At 39.4% G+C, this 19,059-nt stretch overlaps 1 protein-coding gene across 2 annotated transcripts; it reads left to right on the forward strand.

The window, feature by feature from the left end:
* Nucleotides 1–63: 63 nt before the first annotated feature.
* Nucleotides 64–18,350, forward strand: LOC127433990 (uncharacterized). 2 transcript variants are annotated; one of them, XM_051686397.1, is made up of 14 exons: nucleotides 64–485; nucleotides 1,113–1,233; nucleotides 2,101–2,208; nucleotides 3,839–3,875; nucleotides 3,978–5,830; nucleotides 5,941–5,968; nucleotides 6,393–8,161; nucleotides 9,111–9,159; nucleotides 9,450–9,493; nucleotides 9,710–9,758; nucleotides 9,900–11,746; nucleotides 11,913–11,949; nucleotides 13,331–13,414; nucleotides 13,555–18,350. In XM_051686397.1, the coding sequence occupies exons 1-14, from the start codon at nucleotides 397–399 to the stop codon at nucleotides 17,628–17,630; spliced, it is 10,191 nt and encodes a 3,396-aa protein (XP_051542357.1). In that variant the 5' UTR covers nucleotides 64–396; the 3' UTR covers nucleotides 17,631–18,350. The 2 variants fall into 2 exon arrangements, with proteins under 2 accessions (XP_051542357.1, XP_051542358.1); XM_051686398.1 differs by having other exon boundaries at nucleotides 9,903–11,746.
* Nucleotides 18,351–19,059: the final 709 nt, after the last annotated feature.

A 19,059-nucleotide genomic window follows, 5' to 3' on the forward strand; every position in this document is an offset into this window, starting at 1 on the left:
TTTTTTTTTTTTTTAAATGTTAATTTTTTCTTCTTCCCCGTATTTAGTTACCAACAGTAATGCAGCATTTACAGTATTCGTTTATTCTGGGCATGTATGAATAAAGGAACTAGAGATGGTGATAGACTAAAACAATATCTTTTGGGGGGGATTGGTCCTCAATATAGTCTAAGTATCTATTTCCGCTCCACATAGGTGTTCTTCCTGGTTGTTGATTCGGTTTTAAAGTAGCAACATTTCGGCCTCGAGCAAGTTCCAATAGAATGCATGCGATGATACAAACTAGCACTCGAGCTTTCGAAAGTGTACCGTCTATGTAACGTCTTTTTGCGATTTGAGGCTTCTTTGCGTTGCAGGATTCGTGCAATGCGGTATTCATTTTGATTTGAGTCCAAAATGCCCGACTGCTGTGCTGCTGCAAACTGCAAGCCGAGTACGGACCAGTCCAACGTTTTCTTCTTTAGGTTCCCGCTGGATCCGGATCGGTGAGTGCAGATTTTTTTGGGAGTAAATTCTTTCTTATTAATGTTTATTATTATTATTATTATTTCTAGCCTGCTAAGATTTTTATTCAAGCCCAGGGTGAGCAAATTAGCATTATTTGTTAGCTGGTTAGCTTCTGCCCCCCTCTTGCAATGATTCATTGAATGCATGGTACCCCTTTTCGCAAGCTTATGTTTAATATGAAGTTTCATTATTGTGGTTATGTAACGTTTTTCTGTGGATTTTTTTTTATTTTATTTTTTATTTTTTTTTTAGTTGGCAGTGTCTGAAATCATCTTTAGCGGGGGGTTTTTTCCAAAGTGAGTGTTGTAACTTTTATGGGGGTTACTGTAAGCAAATGAGTCCAGTACACGTTCGCCATCATCAGGCCCTTCCCAAAATGGCAGGAATTTAATTCCCTTCGAATACATTGTGTACTAGATATATTTATGGCTGTGCTTTGCTGGATTTTTCTTTAATCGTAGCACTTGGGTGTCAAACAGGCTATTCGGATGTTTATCAAACATATATGCATGATTTCACCCCGTAATTCTCGAAAAAAAAATTGTTTTATTACTGCTATCACTTTTGCATTTGCACTACTGCAGTAACCTAATTTTTATTTTTAGATGTAAACAATGGGTAGGAAACTGTCGCAGAACAGATCTTGAGAGCAAAACCCCTGCATTTTTACACAGCAACTACAAATTGTGCTCCAAACATTTTGAGGCGTCAGTGATATGTCAACAAGTAAGTGTGAATGATTTGGGGTGCATATTCTGTTTTGTTTTTATATATATATATATATATATATATATATATATGCACCTGGTAAACTCTCTTTGATATATGTGAACAGAACTATTTGATTTATTTCATATGGGTTAGTGGGGTAAACTGTGTTGCCTTAACTTAGGAAACTGCACAAATTTTGTCATGTTATCATTTTTAGCAATGGTCACCTGTGATAGAGAGAAGTACTTGAGAATTGATTTTTCTCAAAGTACATTTTCTACATGGAAGGTAAAATAAGTTGAAAGCAAATCTAGGGGGCTTAAGGTTAACCTTGATGTAGGCCTATTTAATGATGCATTTTCCCAAATTACTTTCAGTGCGGTATGCCAGTGTCTCAACTTATAGAGGTAGCTTTCCATTGAAATGCAGGAAATTCTGTTAGTCATGTTAAAAAAATTGATTTGTGGGCCAAAATTATTTCAAGAATTGGAGGGAGTGCTAGCAAAGACTAACCTGCCAGAGTTATGCATTGAAGAAGCAGCCTAAGCTTCACAAAATTTGGGGAGCTGCAAGGAGAGAGCAACATTCCATATTTCATTTATTTCCCTTATTCTTGATAGTTGTTTAGTTTTGTATAATATATTTATGTTCGTATTTTATTTGATTGGTAAAATGTTAACACATTCAATGATTCAACTTACCCCGCTAACAGTGCAAGATTTTCTATCTTTTTTTTACTTGTTATATTGTAATATTTCTATGGCTTAGTGTTGTAGACACTTTCTTTTAAAGCAGACAAATATAACTGGTATATTCTTTTTCCCTTTGTCTATTACCATTAAATAGTAATGTGTAAAACCTCTTTTTTTATTTTTATTTTAGAGCGATCTGAAGTCTGTTTTGAAGGATGATGCAGTTCCTACTATATTTGACTTTACAACCAACCAGGAGATGGCACAAAATAGCAGCAGGAAAAGAACAATAGAGACAGTGAGTATTTGATTCACAATTCATGTTAGATTTGCAAAAAGTCTCTTTTTTTTTTGTTTTTTTGTTTTTGTTAATACTGTATTATAGTGTATGTTTTATACTTACCTGATTTTAATTTTGAATCGGTTTAAATGTATTTACAAATTACATTCATATAATTATGGTAATTTGCAATGCCAGTCCTAAGCATTGTGTGTGCTTCTGTGCTGATGTTCTGATGTTACTCCTGTGCAAAAAACAGGATCCATGCAGAAGACAGGTTAAAAAATATGTGAAAAATACTAGAGATTTCTTGAATCAGAACTAAATGTATGGTTATCACCTGGAGTCAGTCTGCATATTCATTGATTTTCAATATGCAACTCTTGTGCTGAAATATGCAGCACTATTTAATTCTCGAGGCAAGGATTGCATCCCAGTACAGTAACCGTACAGAGATTTCAAGTTCATTTCGGCACCAAGTGGAATTGCAAAGAAATAGCTTCCAAACATAAAGAAGCCCACATTTTTCTGTCTTTCGTTTTGTTTAGGTCTCGAGAAAACAACTTATTTTAACAAAGCAAGTTAAGAAAGCATAACAACAGTAATGCATTGCCTATTTATCAACCAAAATGTGATAAATAGCCTAACAGAGAAATAAACAGCAATAGATGTTTTGTTTTTATGATGGCACGGTGAACACTGCTAGGGTCTGGTACATGGAGTGTTTTTGTTCAGGTGGCTGAAGGGTGTGCAGAATAAAAATAGGTTTTGCTCAGTAAGAAGAAAACTAAAAGGGGTAATGTTTATTAATTTATGCATTAATGCTGCTGCCCATATTGATAGGTTGCAGCACATAAGCAGTGCGGTGGTGCATAGCTTCAAGAAGAGTTTTGGCGCTGAGCCTATTTTTGCTGTGCATAGCGGACCTAAAGTCAGTAATGCACTGTAGACCTATTTATCAATGCAAGTTTTTGCAACATAACCTTTTATGAAGCAACAACAAAAACACCATTTTACAAATTATGGCTGTTATCAAAGGAAATTCTCTTTGTGGTAACTCAGAAATCATGTTGTAGAGTTACAGTTCGGTTACACAGTAGAAATGCTGTTAGTGTGAAAGCTCTACATGCGCCTGTTATTCAGTACATTTAACCCATTTATCTAAATATGATTTAAGAATAAAGCAATAATTAGTCTTTTTAAAACGTCATGGAAACGCTTTAGTCTGACTTAAATCGTACCAGTTTATTTTAGCCAAATCTGACTAACAAAGTCAGATAATGCAATTGTAGCTCAGCTCCATCCAGCATGTAAACACGTTTATCAGATCACAATAGGCCTCATTGTTGTGCACAAGCTCTGAAAGACAGAGGTGATGAGCAGCTTGTATTTAACATTTCTTACACTGACATCTTTCCTTTTAATTGTCTATTACGCATTGTATCATGTATACTTGTACAGACAGACGAGCACTGTCTGACTACGCATAAAAAAAAAAAAGCTAGTGCTCAATTTTAACTGTGCATGTAAAGTACTGAATGTAGTTAAGCTGCAGTGCTACTTGCACAAGATGTGTGAAACAGGACTGAGTGTGTGTATTACAAACACATGATCATACATGTAAGTAATTTTAAGTTTTTATTTTCAGACTGGAGAGGAACCAGTTGTCACAAAGAAAACTAAAGGTACATAATGCATTGTCATGTTAGCATTTTTGATTCTCTCTTCTTTAGTGAAAAAAAAAAGTGAGAGAACCTGTTCTTAGTTTTTGTGTTCTATTTTAAAAGGTACCACAGATAACTCAAAACTCTCTGAAATAACAACAGAAGTTAAAGTTGAGAGTGACCCTGGTGAGAACATCGAAACGCAAAATCCTCCTGTACATGATGAATCGGAGAAGGAGGATCCTGCTATTTCCAAAGCCAAGGAAACTTTGAAAGACTACTTCAAAGAGACTTTAGCCTTGACTGGTTTCAGCATCCGCAACAATGCAACTCTCACCCCTGCCAAACCACTGGGGAAAGACCCAGCTGGACCACTCTCTGCCAATGCCATATGTGCAGAGAAGATTGACTGGAAAGAAGTGCTCACCTTAGGCGAGGATGTTATGCGGGAGGAGATTCGCAATGGCTTGCGCCTTGCACGCTTTTTCTCCATACTCCTCGAAGACAAGATAAACATTGAGGGCAAGGACCAGATCCCTGTGTTTGTCCGCTCCATGACAGGTGTGGGCTTCCCGCAAAAGCACCTTATGGGATTCCTTCCCTGTGACGTTGACTCTGAAAATCTGTTTCTAATGCTTATATCTGAAATCCGCAATAAGTGGGGCCTGCGAATGGAGCACTGCCGCGGGTTTACATACCTGTCAACCGGTAGCATGTGTCTTAAGTTGAAGGAGCTCGCCTGCAGGATGCTGCGGGATTTTCCACAGGTGGTGTTATCCCCCTGTGAACCTTACGCCTTCAATGTGTGGTTGATTCGCTCCATACCAATCCTTTCAATTCAAGACGTTGTTAATACTGTTGAGGAGGTCGCCGCCATTATTAGGCAGTCGGAAACTCTGGCGAAGAAGCTTGATGCCAAGATCACTGCTTCATATGGCCACATCAAAGGTGAGGTGGATAGAATCAAGGATGCTTGCCAGAACCATTGGGAATACGGCACTGATGCTTTCCAGACGATGCTTGAAATCTTGGAGCCCGTTTTGAACAGCATTGGAGAGATGTGCACCAGTGCCCTTTCAAATGTAGACGCAGACACTGTCGAAGCGCTTCTAAAACTTAGAGAGAAGCTAAAGAATTTTAATTTCATCATTACTCTTGTGGTCTTGAAGAGTACATTGTGTTGTGTAAGCATCCTGAACCCTAGTCTCAGGGGAATAATCAGTGTCAGCAGCACTTTACAATATACCATCTCGAACGCCTTAAAGCTTCTCACCAAACATATGCAGGAGATTGCAATTTTTCATAGGAAGTGGTTCTCTGATGCACTGGGCAGAGCTAAGAATTTGGGTGTGCCAGTCAGTTTGCCAGTGGAGTTGGTGACAAACGGTGAAGGTGCAGAGAATACCCAGACCTCATTGGAGGATTACTACAGGGAAGCACTGAGTAAGAAGGTCTTGCAATACCTTGTTGATGAAGTCAAAAGAGTCCTTGGCCCTGAAATGATAAGAATCCTACGATGGTTGTCATTGGTGCCATCATACATGGCTGACCACAATTTTAGCATCCGCAAAGATAAAGTTGCTGATGCTAACCTGAATAACTTGGCTCGACCTGACTCATTTTATGATGAGCTGGGCTGTTGGGAAGTTAAATGGAAGCATGCTAGCAAGCGAAGGATTCTTCCCACCAATGTAAATGCAACCCTAAAGATCCCAGATATAGGCTTTTACCCAAATATACAAAGTCTGTTGAGGGTGCTGGGTACCATCCCATGCATCAAAGCTGAAGCAGATGTGTATGGGCAGTATGAGATGGTGCTGGACAGGTATCGCTCCTATATGAAGGAGGTACCAGTGGAAAGGAGACTGTCCAATTTGGCCTTTGTTTATGTCAATCAAGACGTACACTTCAGCATTGAGGAAATGGTGGAGGCGTATATTAAGAAATATCCAGAAATCCTGGAGCAGTTGCATGAGGTAAATTTATTTTTAAATCCTTATGTGTTTTTGAATTTGTGGAGATAAGCAATGCCAAAATCAAATTCTAGGAGGCTTTTAACCATTCTTACCCTCTTGTTTGTCATTAGGATGAAGCAATGGAAGTTCAGCCATCAGGTAAAACTTCTTTTACCTATGACTTTGTTTCTCTTTAACAATTTTAACACTGATTTTTACATGAATAAGAGGGAATAGTTCAGCCAAAAATAAAAGTTCTGTCATTTACTCTGAGCCCTGATACAGTTCTAAACATCTATGACTTTATTTCTACCGTGGAACACAAAAAGAGAATTTTTGTCAGTCAGCATTTAATTTCATTGCATCTTTTTTTCCATACATTGAAAGAGAATGGTGACTGAATCTCCTTTTGTGTTCCTCAGAAGATAGTAATTTCGGTTTTGTAAACAAATGATGACGGAATGTTAATGTTTGGGTGAACGATCCCTTAAACTTGAATTGAACAAAAGTTTTAAATATAAGCAGGTGTGTTGTTGACTTTTTTTTTTTTTTTCTTTTTTTTTTTACTCCAACACCTGAACAGTTCCAGAAACAAGTGCAAATTACATTGCTGAAGAAGATATGGAAGAACCAAGAGAGATGACTTTAAATATGGAAGCTGAGAGACAAAAGCTGCAAGAGTGCTCAGAAACTGATAAAGAGGCTTTGAAATCTGCATTAAAGGCTGCTGTCACTGCAGCCTTTAGCAGGCAAAGCAGACAATCTCATGGTGATCAAGATCAAGAAGTGGAATACGTGACAAAATCTGAGATGACTGAAGTCCTTAAAGTGTGTGAGGATGTTGTCAGGGAAAGAATTCTTTCCGAGGTTGGAAATTCATTCTTCTCCCTTTTTATTGACCGAGTTGTCAGGCTTGGAGAGACAGACTACTTACCCATGTTCCTCAGATTTGTTGACAGTTTTGATGTCATGCGCCTTGAGCTTATGGGATTTGTCGAGGTTACTTTCGACACAGAGGCCATGTGTGAACAACTTTTTGATGTCATCACTAAAGAGTGGCATCTGGATTTGAGCTACTGTAGGGGTCAAGCTTACCTTGGCTCTGGTGAAGTGTCCTACAAGCTCAAAGCCTTTGCATGCAAAATACAGGAGAAGTATCCACTTGCTATATGCACACACTTCTCATGTTACTCTTTCAATACCTGGTGGTCAAGGTCAGTTCCTGTTGCCACAATCATCAGAGCCATTGATACATTAGAGGAGATAGTGTCATATTTCCGCAGCACTCCTTCCCTTGAGAAACAATTAGATCAGGTCTTAGCCATAGGCCTGAGAGAGAGCTATGAGAAAATCCAGGAGCTTCAAGGAAAATTCTGCTCCTCTTGGCTGGAGAAGCATGACTCTTATGAAGTCTTTGCTCAGATTCTAGAGCCTTTGGCTGAGTGTCTCGAAAATATTTATAACGGCACGCCACAAAAATGGAGTTTGGCAGTAGCCAACCGAGCCAAGAGACTACTTCAGTTGATTCAGGACTTCGACTTCATCGTGGCAATTGTTGCACTGAAAAATGCCTCGTCCTTCACTAGAGAACTGAGTGCAGCACTACAGAAAGACCATTTTAGTGCTGCCTCACAGCTCTCTCAGATCAGTGGCATTGTGGCCACGCTCAACCGGGTGAAGACCAACATCAAGGTTTTCCATCAAAACTGGTTTGATGAAGCTTGTGCTTTTGCTCAGAATCTGGGTGTGCAGGTTAAAGTGCCTGATAGTGTGACAGTTCCAAGGGACAGCCTCTTGAAGCCAGGTACGTACTACAAAGACGCAACAAGTGTCCCTTTAGTTGATCACCTCATAAACATGGTGAAGGACTATTTTTCTGATGATCACAAGGAGGCACTGAACCTTTTGTCCTTGGTTCCGAGCTCTGTTACGATGAGCTATGTTTTTGAAACACTCAAGTCAAAACCTCCATTGTACGTCAGTGACCTTCCGGATCCCGACAACTTTTTTACTGAGCTCAGTTGCTGGAAAGTTAAGTGGAAAACAAAAGTGATTAGTGTAAACATACCAGAGACCATTTTCGAGACTTTGCGCCTACCACTCATGCAGTACTTTGTAAACATCAATACGTTGCTGAAGATTATGTGCGTGTTGCCGAGCACGGCTCTGGAATATTGCGGCAATGTGAAGCGTCATGCAATGTATCAAGACTACTTGAGCAACACCTCGCCTAAGGATAGATCACCGTGGTTAGCCATGCTTCAGATGGGCACTGACTTTGACAGAGACCTAGACAGGATGGTTACTCGGTGCTTAAATGTCACACCTAAGACTCTGGAGGGCATATGCCTGGTAAGGATCCATATTTATATCAGTTTTGAAATATTTTATTTGCTTTCTAAAGGTGTTTCCAACAGGCTTTGGATCGATGCCACCTTAATGCAAATTTTCCAGATGCTTTTCAATATGCAGTTTATTGGCATTTTTTCAGATATAAAAAAGGGCAGCTCATTGCACAATAGTCCTGGTCTCTTCAAAAAAAATTCTCAACACAACTTTGCTAAAGTGTAAACGGCAGGGTAAATTAAAGGGGGCTGCACAAAGGACGCGTCTGGTGGACAACATGGCGCGTTCTAAAATTAGAAACAGTTATCTTCTATGAAGGTACAGGCTGATGCTCGCCGTCTCCGGAGGCTGTTAAACATTCTGCTTCGCCATGGAGCTCAACTCGCAGTTTTCCATTAAAATCAACTCAAATCATTATCAAAGGACAGATTATTTACTCTATCCATCACTGTATGATATATTGTATATACGTATCTTTTATATAGCCTGCACAATGTATTTTCAGTTACAAGTATGTCTTTTTGTGGTTTGACAGCTTGAATGAAACCTCTTCAAGGCTGCATGCAGAGAAATTGCATAATTTATAATCATTCACTTTGCGCAGTTACAACAGTTTCATACACTAAACTGCAAACTCATCAACGTCACCGTTCATGCTTGAATAAGTACAAAACCTTCGTAACGTTTGTGTGTATGGTGACTAGATCCACAACTTAGTTTGGACTGTGCCTTGTCCTACCCGCAACCAGCTTCAGTAAATGTTATAACACCCTCTTTTGGTCTCCCAATGATATTACGCCAGACAAAATTAAACAGAAGACCAACTCACAGTGAATTGGAAAGCACACCAATTAGGCTTCTAATTTAAATGTCAGCTAACGTTAATATATTAAGGCCTCTGAAACGTATTGATAAAATAACATGCTGAGTTTCTAATGTTCTTTTTACTCCACAGGACAAAGAATCCAAAACTTTAGTGAGAACTGCTGAAATAAAAACAGAGGGTATGTCATCCATTCTTTTTTGCAATTTTTTTAATCTTTCAGTATAATAACTTAACATCTGAATTGTTCTGTCATTTTAATGTAGCTGAAACTTAAAGTTCATCTCTTGGGGAAAAAAAAAATGTATGAATGTTTAAAGAAAATATTTTTCAATGGATATGCAGTATTAATGGAATTTATCAATGGAATGTGCAGTAATATGCTTAACAGCACCGTTACTATTATCCTAAGCAGCTAACATATGGCATCATCAGTTCAAATCATTAATGCTTTCTTTGCCAACATTGCAGATGACAACCACAAAGATGGAGCAGAGGACATGGAAACTCAGCAGGTTTGTAAAATTAAATAATTGTGTTAATAACGATTGGGATAAGTGTTTTTAAAAGTACAACACTTATCAAGTTGTATATCTTGTCAAAAATGTCCTCGGGTAAATATCTGCATATTGATCTTTTTTTAATTGTTTTAGGTATAAAATTGCTTCACATCAGTTGTTAGTTGATGTATTTATGTAAGTATTGTTCTTAAGTAGTAATTATTTTTGCAGGGCAAAGAATCCAGAACACAAGAGATGAATTCTGAAATGGCAATAAAAGGTATGTTATTGTTTGGAACTGACCTTGCACTTGAGTCCAGGTTTCATTTAACAATCTGTATTTCAAACTTAAATGTTAGAATATTTGTGTTTCACTTTAAGTGCCGTATCCATTATCAGAACTTATGTTTACTATTTCTAGAAGAAGACATCCACAAAAAGGCAGCAGAGAGTACAGAGTCTCGGCAGCAGTCTGAAAACACAGCTGAAGTTGTGACTGAGGAGCAACACATAAATTCTGTTGAAGAGAAGCAGACTGTGGATAAGAATGGCGATTCTGTTGAGCCAGCAAACAACATGCATAACTTTGTAAAAGTCTTCAAACAGGCAGCTATGCTTGCAAGGAGAAACTGCACATTGATTGACCTCAGTAAAGAGGAGCAAGATGATGTGGTTCAGAAGCTTGCCTCATGTCATTGGGTTCAGGAAGAAGGGAAGTTGTTTTCAGAGGAGGAAATGCTGCAAAGCATCGTGAAAGCCATAAGAGAAACGATCATCACTGAAGTTCAGGACTCCCCTTTCTTTTCCATCATCACTGATAGAGCTATCTCAGTGGGCGAGACAAAGTTCCTACCAGTCTTCGTTAGATATGTGAATGACTGCATTCCTAAAGTGGAGCTCATAGGTTTTCTGCCTTTTGATGAAAGCTCTGATGTAAATTTGCAAGCAAAGGCCCTGTCAGCCACTCTTGAGGATGAATGGGGACTTCAGATGGGCTGCTGTCGTGGCCAGTCCATCATGTGCATAGGTACAGGGAGCCAAAGTCTCAGGAAGATGGCCTTGGACTTTCTAGAGGGCTATCCATTAGCTGTGAACACACCCAGTGAGTCTTGTGGACTTGCCTATTGGCTGGCTTTAAGCCTAAAGAATACCTCCATCACAAAGGTTCTAGAGATAGCTGAAGATCTGTTACAATTTTTCGACCAGTCACCCAGACTAGAGAGTGAGCTTGCCAAGACCATGGATGGGCTTCTAAATACCCCACGTGAAGCACTTGCAGAGATCCCAGAAACCTGTTGGTCCAGATGGAAGAAGAGAGAAGACTTCTTTGATATTCTGGTGGACATGCTGGAGGGAGCCCTGAACTGCTTTGATTCAGTGAGCACCAATCCCTTGGGGTCATGGAGTAGCAGCATGTCATTGCATGCTCAGACCCTGTCCACAGCTATCAGGCAGGCTGATTTTGTAATCCCCCTAGTAATTTTAAAGAACGCCTGTGCTCCCTTGAGGAACTGCAGCACTGTGTTTCGCTGTGGAAACCCTGCTGACATTATTTGCGAGCTTGAGAAGATTGTGCCAATAATAGATTCTCTAAGCAAGATGTTGGAAAATGTGAGTGCAGTGCATTCTACCTGGTTTGAGGAGGCAGTGGAACTTGCTGCTAAGGTCACAGGATTGCTTTTATATCCAGAATCTGTCAGTGGCCACGAGTCTCCGGAAGTGTTCTACAAGGAAACAGTTAGCATACCAGTTCTAAATGGTTTAATTGAAGAAATGAAATTTAACTTCTCAGAGAATCACTTGAAAGCTCTAAAGGTTTTGTCCCTGCTGCCTACCTGTAACCCTCTACCCATTCTCCCAGAATCCACAGACAAATTGCACACCATCTACTTGAGTGATCTTCCTGAACCAGAAACAGCTGAGGAAGACATTAACACCTGGGCCACAGTATGGAGGGAGAAGTACCAAGATGTTTGTCCTCCCACCTCTATTTCTGAGACATTGCTCCACAGTGAAGCCAAAAACCTTCCAAATGTTGCAACCCTTCTTAAGCTAGTGGCTGTGTTGCCTAGCATTAGCATGGAGTGTGATCTAATGAAGACCACTCTGAACTCCATGAGGACTTTACTCAGAGATGGTATCTTCAGTAGGGGTAGTAAGACCGATGCAGTTCTGTTTCTTATGCATCGCCAGACACTGCAGAGCCTGGATGAAGTGATTGAGAAATGCATGGAGAGTGATCCAGAGAGTCATCAATTTCTTGCTCAGGTGTGGTAAAATCCTTTTCAGTACATCTCGTTTAGAAATGTAGATTTAACAAATTTTCAAATTCAGAAGCCATACATTTTGCATTAATATCAACTGATAAATAAATAAGTGTTCCAGAAAGAGCCCGGTTCTGTTTTAATTTTGTTTTCGTTGTTTATATATGTAGGTAAAAGCAAGAGTCAATCACCTGAGAATGGAAAGTGGTAAGTAAATCCATCATTTTAATCTATAACCTTTATGTTACAAATGATAAAATAAAGATAAAGCACTGGGTCTGTATTCACAAAGATTTTTATCTTACTAATAGGAGTTCTCCAAAGAGTTCCTAGCTAGACGTTTTTGCTTAAAACCTATTCTCAAAACTGCTAAGAGCAAGTTTTACTAAGGAAATCTTAAGATAAGCATATGGTGGAGTTGACCTTGTTGCAATGGATGATGTCACGTTTTATTGGCGTGCTCTTTTAAATTGCCCTCAGTGATTGATAGACAGGGAACTGCGCTATTTGTCAGCTAAGACACAGACGATACAAATACATACATACAGTAGGATGGATGAATGGATAGATTGACCTTTAAAAAGGTATCTATGTCAGCATTATAATATTTTTTTAATATTTATGATATTATAATATTATATTATTAAAATACATTGACTCAATTATGATTCAGGCGATACCTTTTTAAAAGGTCAATGTCATAAGAATATTACTATATATTGTTTTTAATGTGGATTGACAGCAGCAGCCGTGCTTCGTATTGTTTGTGAGTCACTCTTATGGATTTAGATTTCCTCAGGAGGACTTCTGAGCTATCGTGGGTTTAGGAGCTACTTTTTTTTTTTTTTTATCCCCTTTTCTCCCCAGTTTTGGAATGCCCAATTCCCACTACTTACTAGGTCCTCATGGTGGTGCGGTTACTCACCTCAATCCGGGTGGCGGAGGACAATTCTCAGTTGCCTCCGCTTCTGAGACCGTTAATCCGCGCATCTTATCACATGGCGTGCTGTGCGTGACACTGCGGAGACTCACAGCATGGGGAGGTTACCCCATGTGACTCTACCCTCCCTAGCAACCGGGCCAATTGGTTGCTTAGGAGACCTGGCTGGAGTCTCTCAGCACACCCTGAATTCGAACTCAAGACTCCAGGGGAGTGGTAGTCAGCGTCAATAGTCGCTGAGCTACCCAGGCCTAGGTGCTACTTTTAACGTTAAAATGCTTCATGAATTACTCTTAGATGAACATTTTACGAACCCTAAAATTAGGATTGACGCCCCTAATTTTTAAGAGTTGCTCCTAAATTTCCACATTAGGAGCTACTTTTAGCCTTAAAGGAATAGTTCACCCAAAAATTAAAATTCTCATTATTTATAAAAAAAAAAAAAAAAAAAAAAAAAAAAATCTCATTACAATTTAAAGTTAAAACGTTTTAATTATCGACTTGTTCCTTACATACATTTTTGAGTGGCACAAATGGGCCCTCAATTTTATTATAATCGTAAATGGTAGAAATAATGTTAACTTTAGAAGTGGGACATAAACTAAGCTATTTGATTGCATTTTGACACTCTTTCCTATCCTTCCTCAGAGGTGATTGCCATGGCTCCACAACAGATCACTGTGGATACAAATTGTTCTGATTTTCCACATGTGGCAAAGGAGGCTGTTGTTGGTCAGTTATTTTCAACATTTAAATGTTTTTAATGTTGAATAAAAATATGAACAATAACTAAGGAACATTGTTATGAGTAGATGTAGATAGTGTTATCTTTTTGTTTTTCCTTACATAAAAATGTTTCTTTCTTTCTTTAGAAGTTAGCACTTCTGCTTCAGAGGAAATTTCAATGGAAACCAATGGCTCTACTGATATAGAATTGGCCAAAGAAACATCCATGATAAGTACACCTGACCAGCAGTCATCTTTAACTCTTGACAGCTCTTATAAACCCACAACTGCAGTTCAGATCATTACTGCTCGCAGCACACTGATGACCAGATCACTTGACCAACCGACAGAATCCATCCAAGATGCCACTACACAATCCACAATAGTTGAACAAGATAAAACTGGTGAACTGATGGCAGATCAAGATGTAACTGATAGTTCTGAAGTACTTGATCAATGTGGAATTGGTATGTCACTAACAGAAGATCAAAGTGCATCTAAACAGTTGATGGCCATGGGTCAAGGTAGAACTGAGGAGCCTGAAATAGAACAGCAAGTTAGATGTAGTCAGTTAGTATCAGTCAAACAAAATGAAACCGATCAACCCATGGAAGATGATCAGAGTGGAAATGAAAAGTTTGTAGCTGCAGATCAAGGTGGAACTGGCCAGCCAGCAGTAGGGGAACAAAGAGTACCTGATACATTCATGGAAGCTGGGCAAGTCAAAACTGATCAGTCTTTAGTAAAAGGTCAAGATGAAGGTTGTCACACAGTAACAGGGTTAGCAGATGAAGGGGGAACTGGTCAGTTGGTATCAAGGGATCAAAATGGATCTGTTGCGCTTAGGGCAGTTGGTCACGGCATAAATGATCAGGTGGTCTCTGTGGATCAAAGAGAAGGTGATCAGGTCTTTGAAGTTGATGAGAATGGAGATGAGCAGTCTGTTGCAGCAGAGCAGGGTGGAACTGACCAGCCAGCAACACAGCATAGTGTAGCTGAGCAGTTAGCAGTTGGTCAAGTTGAAACTGATCATTTTGTAGTAGAAGGACAGGAAGAATTTTTTCAGATAGTAACAGGTTTAGGAGATGAAGGGGGAACTGCTCATTTTGTAACAGGGGCTCAAATTGGATCTGATCAACTTGCGGCAGTTGATGACTCTAAAAATGTTCAGTCCATTTTAGCAGATAAATGTGGAACTAGCCAATCAGTAACTGGAGATGAAAGTGTTGCTGATCATTTTATGGTAGTTTGTCAAGTGGAAACTGAACATTCAGTAGTAGCAGGTCAGGGTGAGGCTGGTCAGACAGAAATAGCAAATGAAGATGGAACTAGTCCGTTAGTATCAGAGGATCAAAGTGAATCTGAGCAGCTTGTGGTTGTTGACACTGCAAATTATCAGTCTGTAACAGCAGATAAAAGTGTTACTGATCAGTTCATGACAGTTGGTCAAGTTGAAATTGTTCATTCTATAGTAGAGGGTCAAGATGAGGCTGGCCGGACAGAAACAGGTTTAGCAAATGTAGGTTCACCTGGTAAATTAGTATCAGGGGATCAAGGTGGATCTGATCCACTCATGGTAGTTGATGACTCTGGAAATGATCAGTCCGTAATAGCAAATCAGAATGGAATTGGTCAGTCAGTAACAGGAGACCAGATTGTAGCGGATCAATTTGTGGTAGTTGGTCAAGTTGAAACTGATCATTCTGTAGTAAAGAGTCAAGAAAAGGCTGGTCAAACAGAAATTGGGTTAGCACACGAAGGTGGAACTGGTCAGTTATTATCAGGGGATCAAAGTGGATCTGAGCACCTCATGGTAGTTGAATCTGGAAATGATCAGTCTGTAACCGCAGATCAAAGTGAAACCTGTCAGTCAGTAATAGGAAGTCAACATGCATCTCTTAACTTTATGGCAGTTGGTGAAGTTGACACTGATCATTCTATAGTAGAGGGTCAAAATGAGGCTGGTCAGACAGAAATGGGGTTGGCACATGAGAGTGCAAATATTCAGTTGGTATTAGTTGATCAAAGTGGGTCTGATCAGCTCATGGTAGTTGATGACTCTGAAAATGACCAGTCTGTAACAGCAGAGAAAAATAGAACTGGTCAGTCAGTAACAGGAGATCAAAGTGTACCTGATCAGTTTGTGGCAGTTGGTCAAGTTGAAACTGATCATTCTATAGTAGAGGTTCAAAACGAAGATGCTCAGACAGAAATTGAGGTAGTGAATGAAGATGAAACCAGTCAGTTGGTATTAGATTATCAATGTGGATCCGATCCACTCATGGTAGTTGATGAGTCTGGAATTGACCAGTCATTAAGAGATCAAGTTGCAAATCATCAGCACACAGTAGAAGGCCTAGGTGAAACTGGTCAGATACTGTCAGGGGATCAAAGTGGAACTGATCAGCCCATGGCAGATGAATGCTGTGAAAATGATCAGGCTGTAGTTGAACCTCAAGGCGGAACTAGTCTTTCAGGTACATGTAATCAGAGTGTACCTGATGAGTTTATGTCACTTAGTCAGGGTGGAACTGATCAGATAGTACCAGGGAATACAAGTGGAATTGATCAGTCCAAAGCAGAGGATCAGGCTTGTCCTGACCAGCCTAAAGTAGCTGCAGAATATAACACAGAACAGTTCAGTTCAGCAGCTCCAAATGACCCATTAACTGCGGCAGTACACACTGACCCTGTTCGGCCCTATATTAATGACTATTCCACACCTGCTTCACATGATAGTACTGATCATTCCACAGCACCAGATTTAGAAGGCACAGACCAGTCTAAAACAACAGTTCAGGACGGCACCGACAAAGTAGCTACCCTGGATAGCACTGGTCCTGAACTACCAGTTCTGACCCTCTATGATACCGCTGCCCGAGAGGAATTAATCAAAGAACTTTGTGACATAAAGTTCTTTACCATAGTGACTGAGGAAGAGTGTGAAATTCATGGCCAACCATACATCCCTGTAGGAATACACTACCTTGACAAGCAAGATGTTCAGTGTGAAAATATTTTAGCCCTTATCCCCCTTGTCACAAACATTGCTTCATTTGTGGATACTCTGACCTTTGTTCTCTCTGAGAAGTGGGGTTTAAACTTGACATTCTGTAGAGGTCAGACCTTGACAAGACCCAGTGCCTCCGTCTCTCAGATGAGACAGGCTTCAGCTTTGCTTTCCCAGAGACTCCCTCATGCTTTTGGTGTCCTGAACCCTATAACTCTGAGGGCTTTATTAGCCAGTTCGTCCTCCCTAAGAGAGATAATGCATAGTTTTGAGTGCTTGGAGCAGCTGTTAAGGTGGTTCTCTGATGATGTTCAGCGACGGGAAAATTTAGAGAAAGCTGTTGTACATTTGTTCCAACAGGACGAAAAGAAGGCCAATGAGCTGAAAGCCAAGCTAAGCAGCAATCAATGGGCAATGAGTCATGAGATTCTGGAACTTTCTACAGACATTCTAGAGGCCATCTGCCTTTGTTTGAATGAGATGAAAGGTAACCATGACAATGAGGCTAACACATCACAGGCTCAGAGCTTCCTTTCTGCCATCCAAAACTTTGATTTCATCTTGACCGTTGTGATCATGAAAAACATATCGAGGCTCACCAAAAACCTATGCCAGAGACTTCAGGGAAATTCCTATGATGTGTATCAAGCTATAAACAGCCAGTCTAATTTACTGTCCTCTCTCCGTAAACTGAAGAACAGTATTGACTCACACCATCAAACCTGGTTTCAAGAGGCATTTGCATTAGCTTCAAAGCTGCAGGTCACAATGCATCTTTCACTACAGCCACCCGTGAATGTGCACTACAGAGAGGATATCAGTAAAGGGACCATTGAGCACTGTATTGCTGAAGTGGAAGGGCTCTCCCAGGATATTCTGTCTGCTCTTCACTGCTTGCAGGTTGTGCCTTATGTCATGTCCAGAGTGGAAGGATGCTGCAAGAACATTGAGTTTGTCAAGGTTTTCCAGGATTACCTACCTGATCCAGGCTCCCTCAAGAATGAGCTGCAGAAGTGGAGGGACAGATGGCAAGACCCCATTGCATCTCACCAACATCTGCCCGACACTGTTATTGGCACTCTCAAAACTTCGGACATCCAATCTTTTCCCAACATTTCAACCATTCTCAGACTACTGGCAGTCCTGTCCTGCTTCAGCATGCAGAGTAGTTTCAGACAGGGAAAGATTAAATCTGAGCTGTATCCTCTGTAGAAGTCTGACCTTAGCTGCCCCCAAACAAGTTCTCCATTAGGATGTCATACACTGCTGAATCTTTAGAAAGGCCCACTGTATTTTCTAAACTGTAGATCCCATCTGACTGTAGGTTTCAGTATGCTTTTTTTATTAGAGAAATTAATTAGACCTGTACACTTTAATTATAATCACTTTATGGTTTTATTGATATATTTTTTTCCTTTTGCATAAGTGGCATGGATAAAGAGAACTGCCAATTGGGACCAATGTCTTTCCAAAAAAAAAAAAGAAAGAAAAGAAAAGGATGCACTTTTGGGGGGGCTTTACTGCTTTGTGCCTTTACTGCAAAAAAAAAAAAAAACCTACATAACTCCTTGAATCATCAGACAGAAAAATTATGGATGGAAAATTTCCTAATATCTTCAGGAACTTTAAAGGATTTAATCATGTAATCCTCTTAAATGCATTGGACAAAAGAGGATCATGTTTTATCACTATGAATTATGATGGTTATTTTGTATTGTCAAAATGTCATCCCATGGCACAAACTAAAATTGTCTTTCCCTGTATCATCATGTTACAATGGTTGATTTTTTTTTCTTTTTTTTTTGCAGTTTTATTTAGATGAATAGATTTTTCTGTAAACATTTTTCCCAGAAGCCCTCTTCAAGAAGGAAGCATTCATATATATTTGACTAAAATAAACAAATAAAATGATTTGATAAGAAGCAGCATTAACATTTGAACCTCAATTGAAAGCAAATATATATTAAAGGATGTCCACAAGATGGCAGTGTTAGCCTTCTATGGTTTGTCATTAGGGCAGTTACTGGTTGTTCCCTGTTTTTTTATATATATATTTTTTTAATTTATATATATATATATATATATATATATATATAGCTCTACTTTAAGATCTTTCCCCTAGATGAGTAATGCAGCGTAGGAATAATTCATTGACCATCAGTGAAGTAAGTGTTTGTGTTGATTATATTATATATTTATTGTTTTCCTTACTCTCCAACTGAGTCAAAGTTGTTAATGATTAATGTGTTCATTTTTTTAGTGCCTTTTTTTTTTTTTTTTAAGAGTTCAGGCTTTTTAAGAGTTGCTTTGACCCCCTGTAGCCTGTTGATGATTTGCAGCCATTCTTTAACCCTTGGTTCATAGACTGCAGGATCCATCAAAGAATATTGTTTTCGGGAGCAGATTTTCAGATGTCATTGAGAAGCAGTCAGTCTCCCATTTCCATGTAACCTTGGACCTATGATTCACCCTCGGGGGCTAGAGTCTTTGACCTTTAAGGGTAATTTCTTGTGAGAGTGGCAGTAGATGTGGTTTGAAAGCACAGGAAAATAAAGCTATTAACAAAACAATGCCACGGTAATTACATCTACAAATCAATCAAGGCCCAGTTTATTACTTTATTGTTGCAGGCAGAATCCAT

Source organism: Myxocyprinus asiaticus, chromosome 43 (assembly GCF_019703515.2).
Source record: "Myxocyprinus asiaticus isolate MX2 ecotype Aquarium Trade chromosome 43, UBuf_Myxa_2, whole genome shotgun sequence".
NCBI classification, from domain to species: Eukaryota; Metazoa; Chordata; class Actinopteri; order Cypriniformes; family Catostomidae; genus Myxocyprinus; species Myxocyprinus asiaticus.

Coding starts and splice junctions, on each gene's coding strand:
- LOC127433990 (XM_051686397.1), top strand. CDS start 397: ATGCCCGACTGCTGTGCTGCTGCAAACTGCAAGCCGAGTACGGACCAG. Junction 1,234..2,100: donor CGTCAGTGATATGTCAACAA/GTAAGTGTGAAT, acceptor TTTTTATTTTAG/AGCGATCTGAAGTCTGTTTT. Junction 9,759..9,899: donor TTCTGAAATGGCAATAAAAG/GTATGTTATTGT, acceptor TACTATTTCTAG/AAGAAGACATCCACAAAAAG.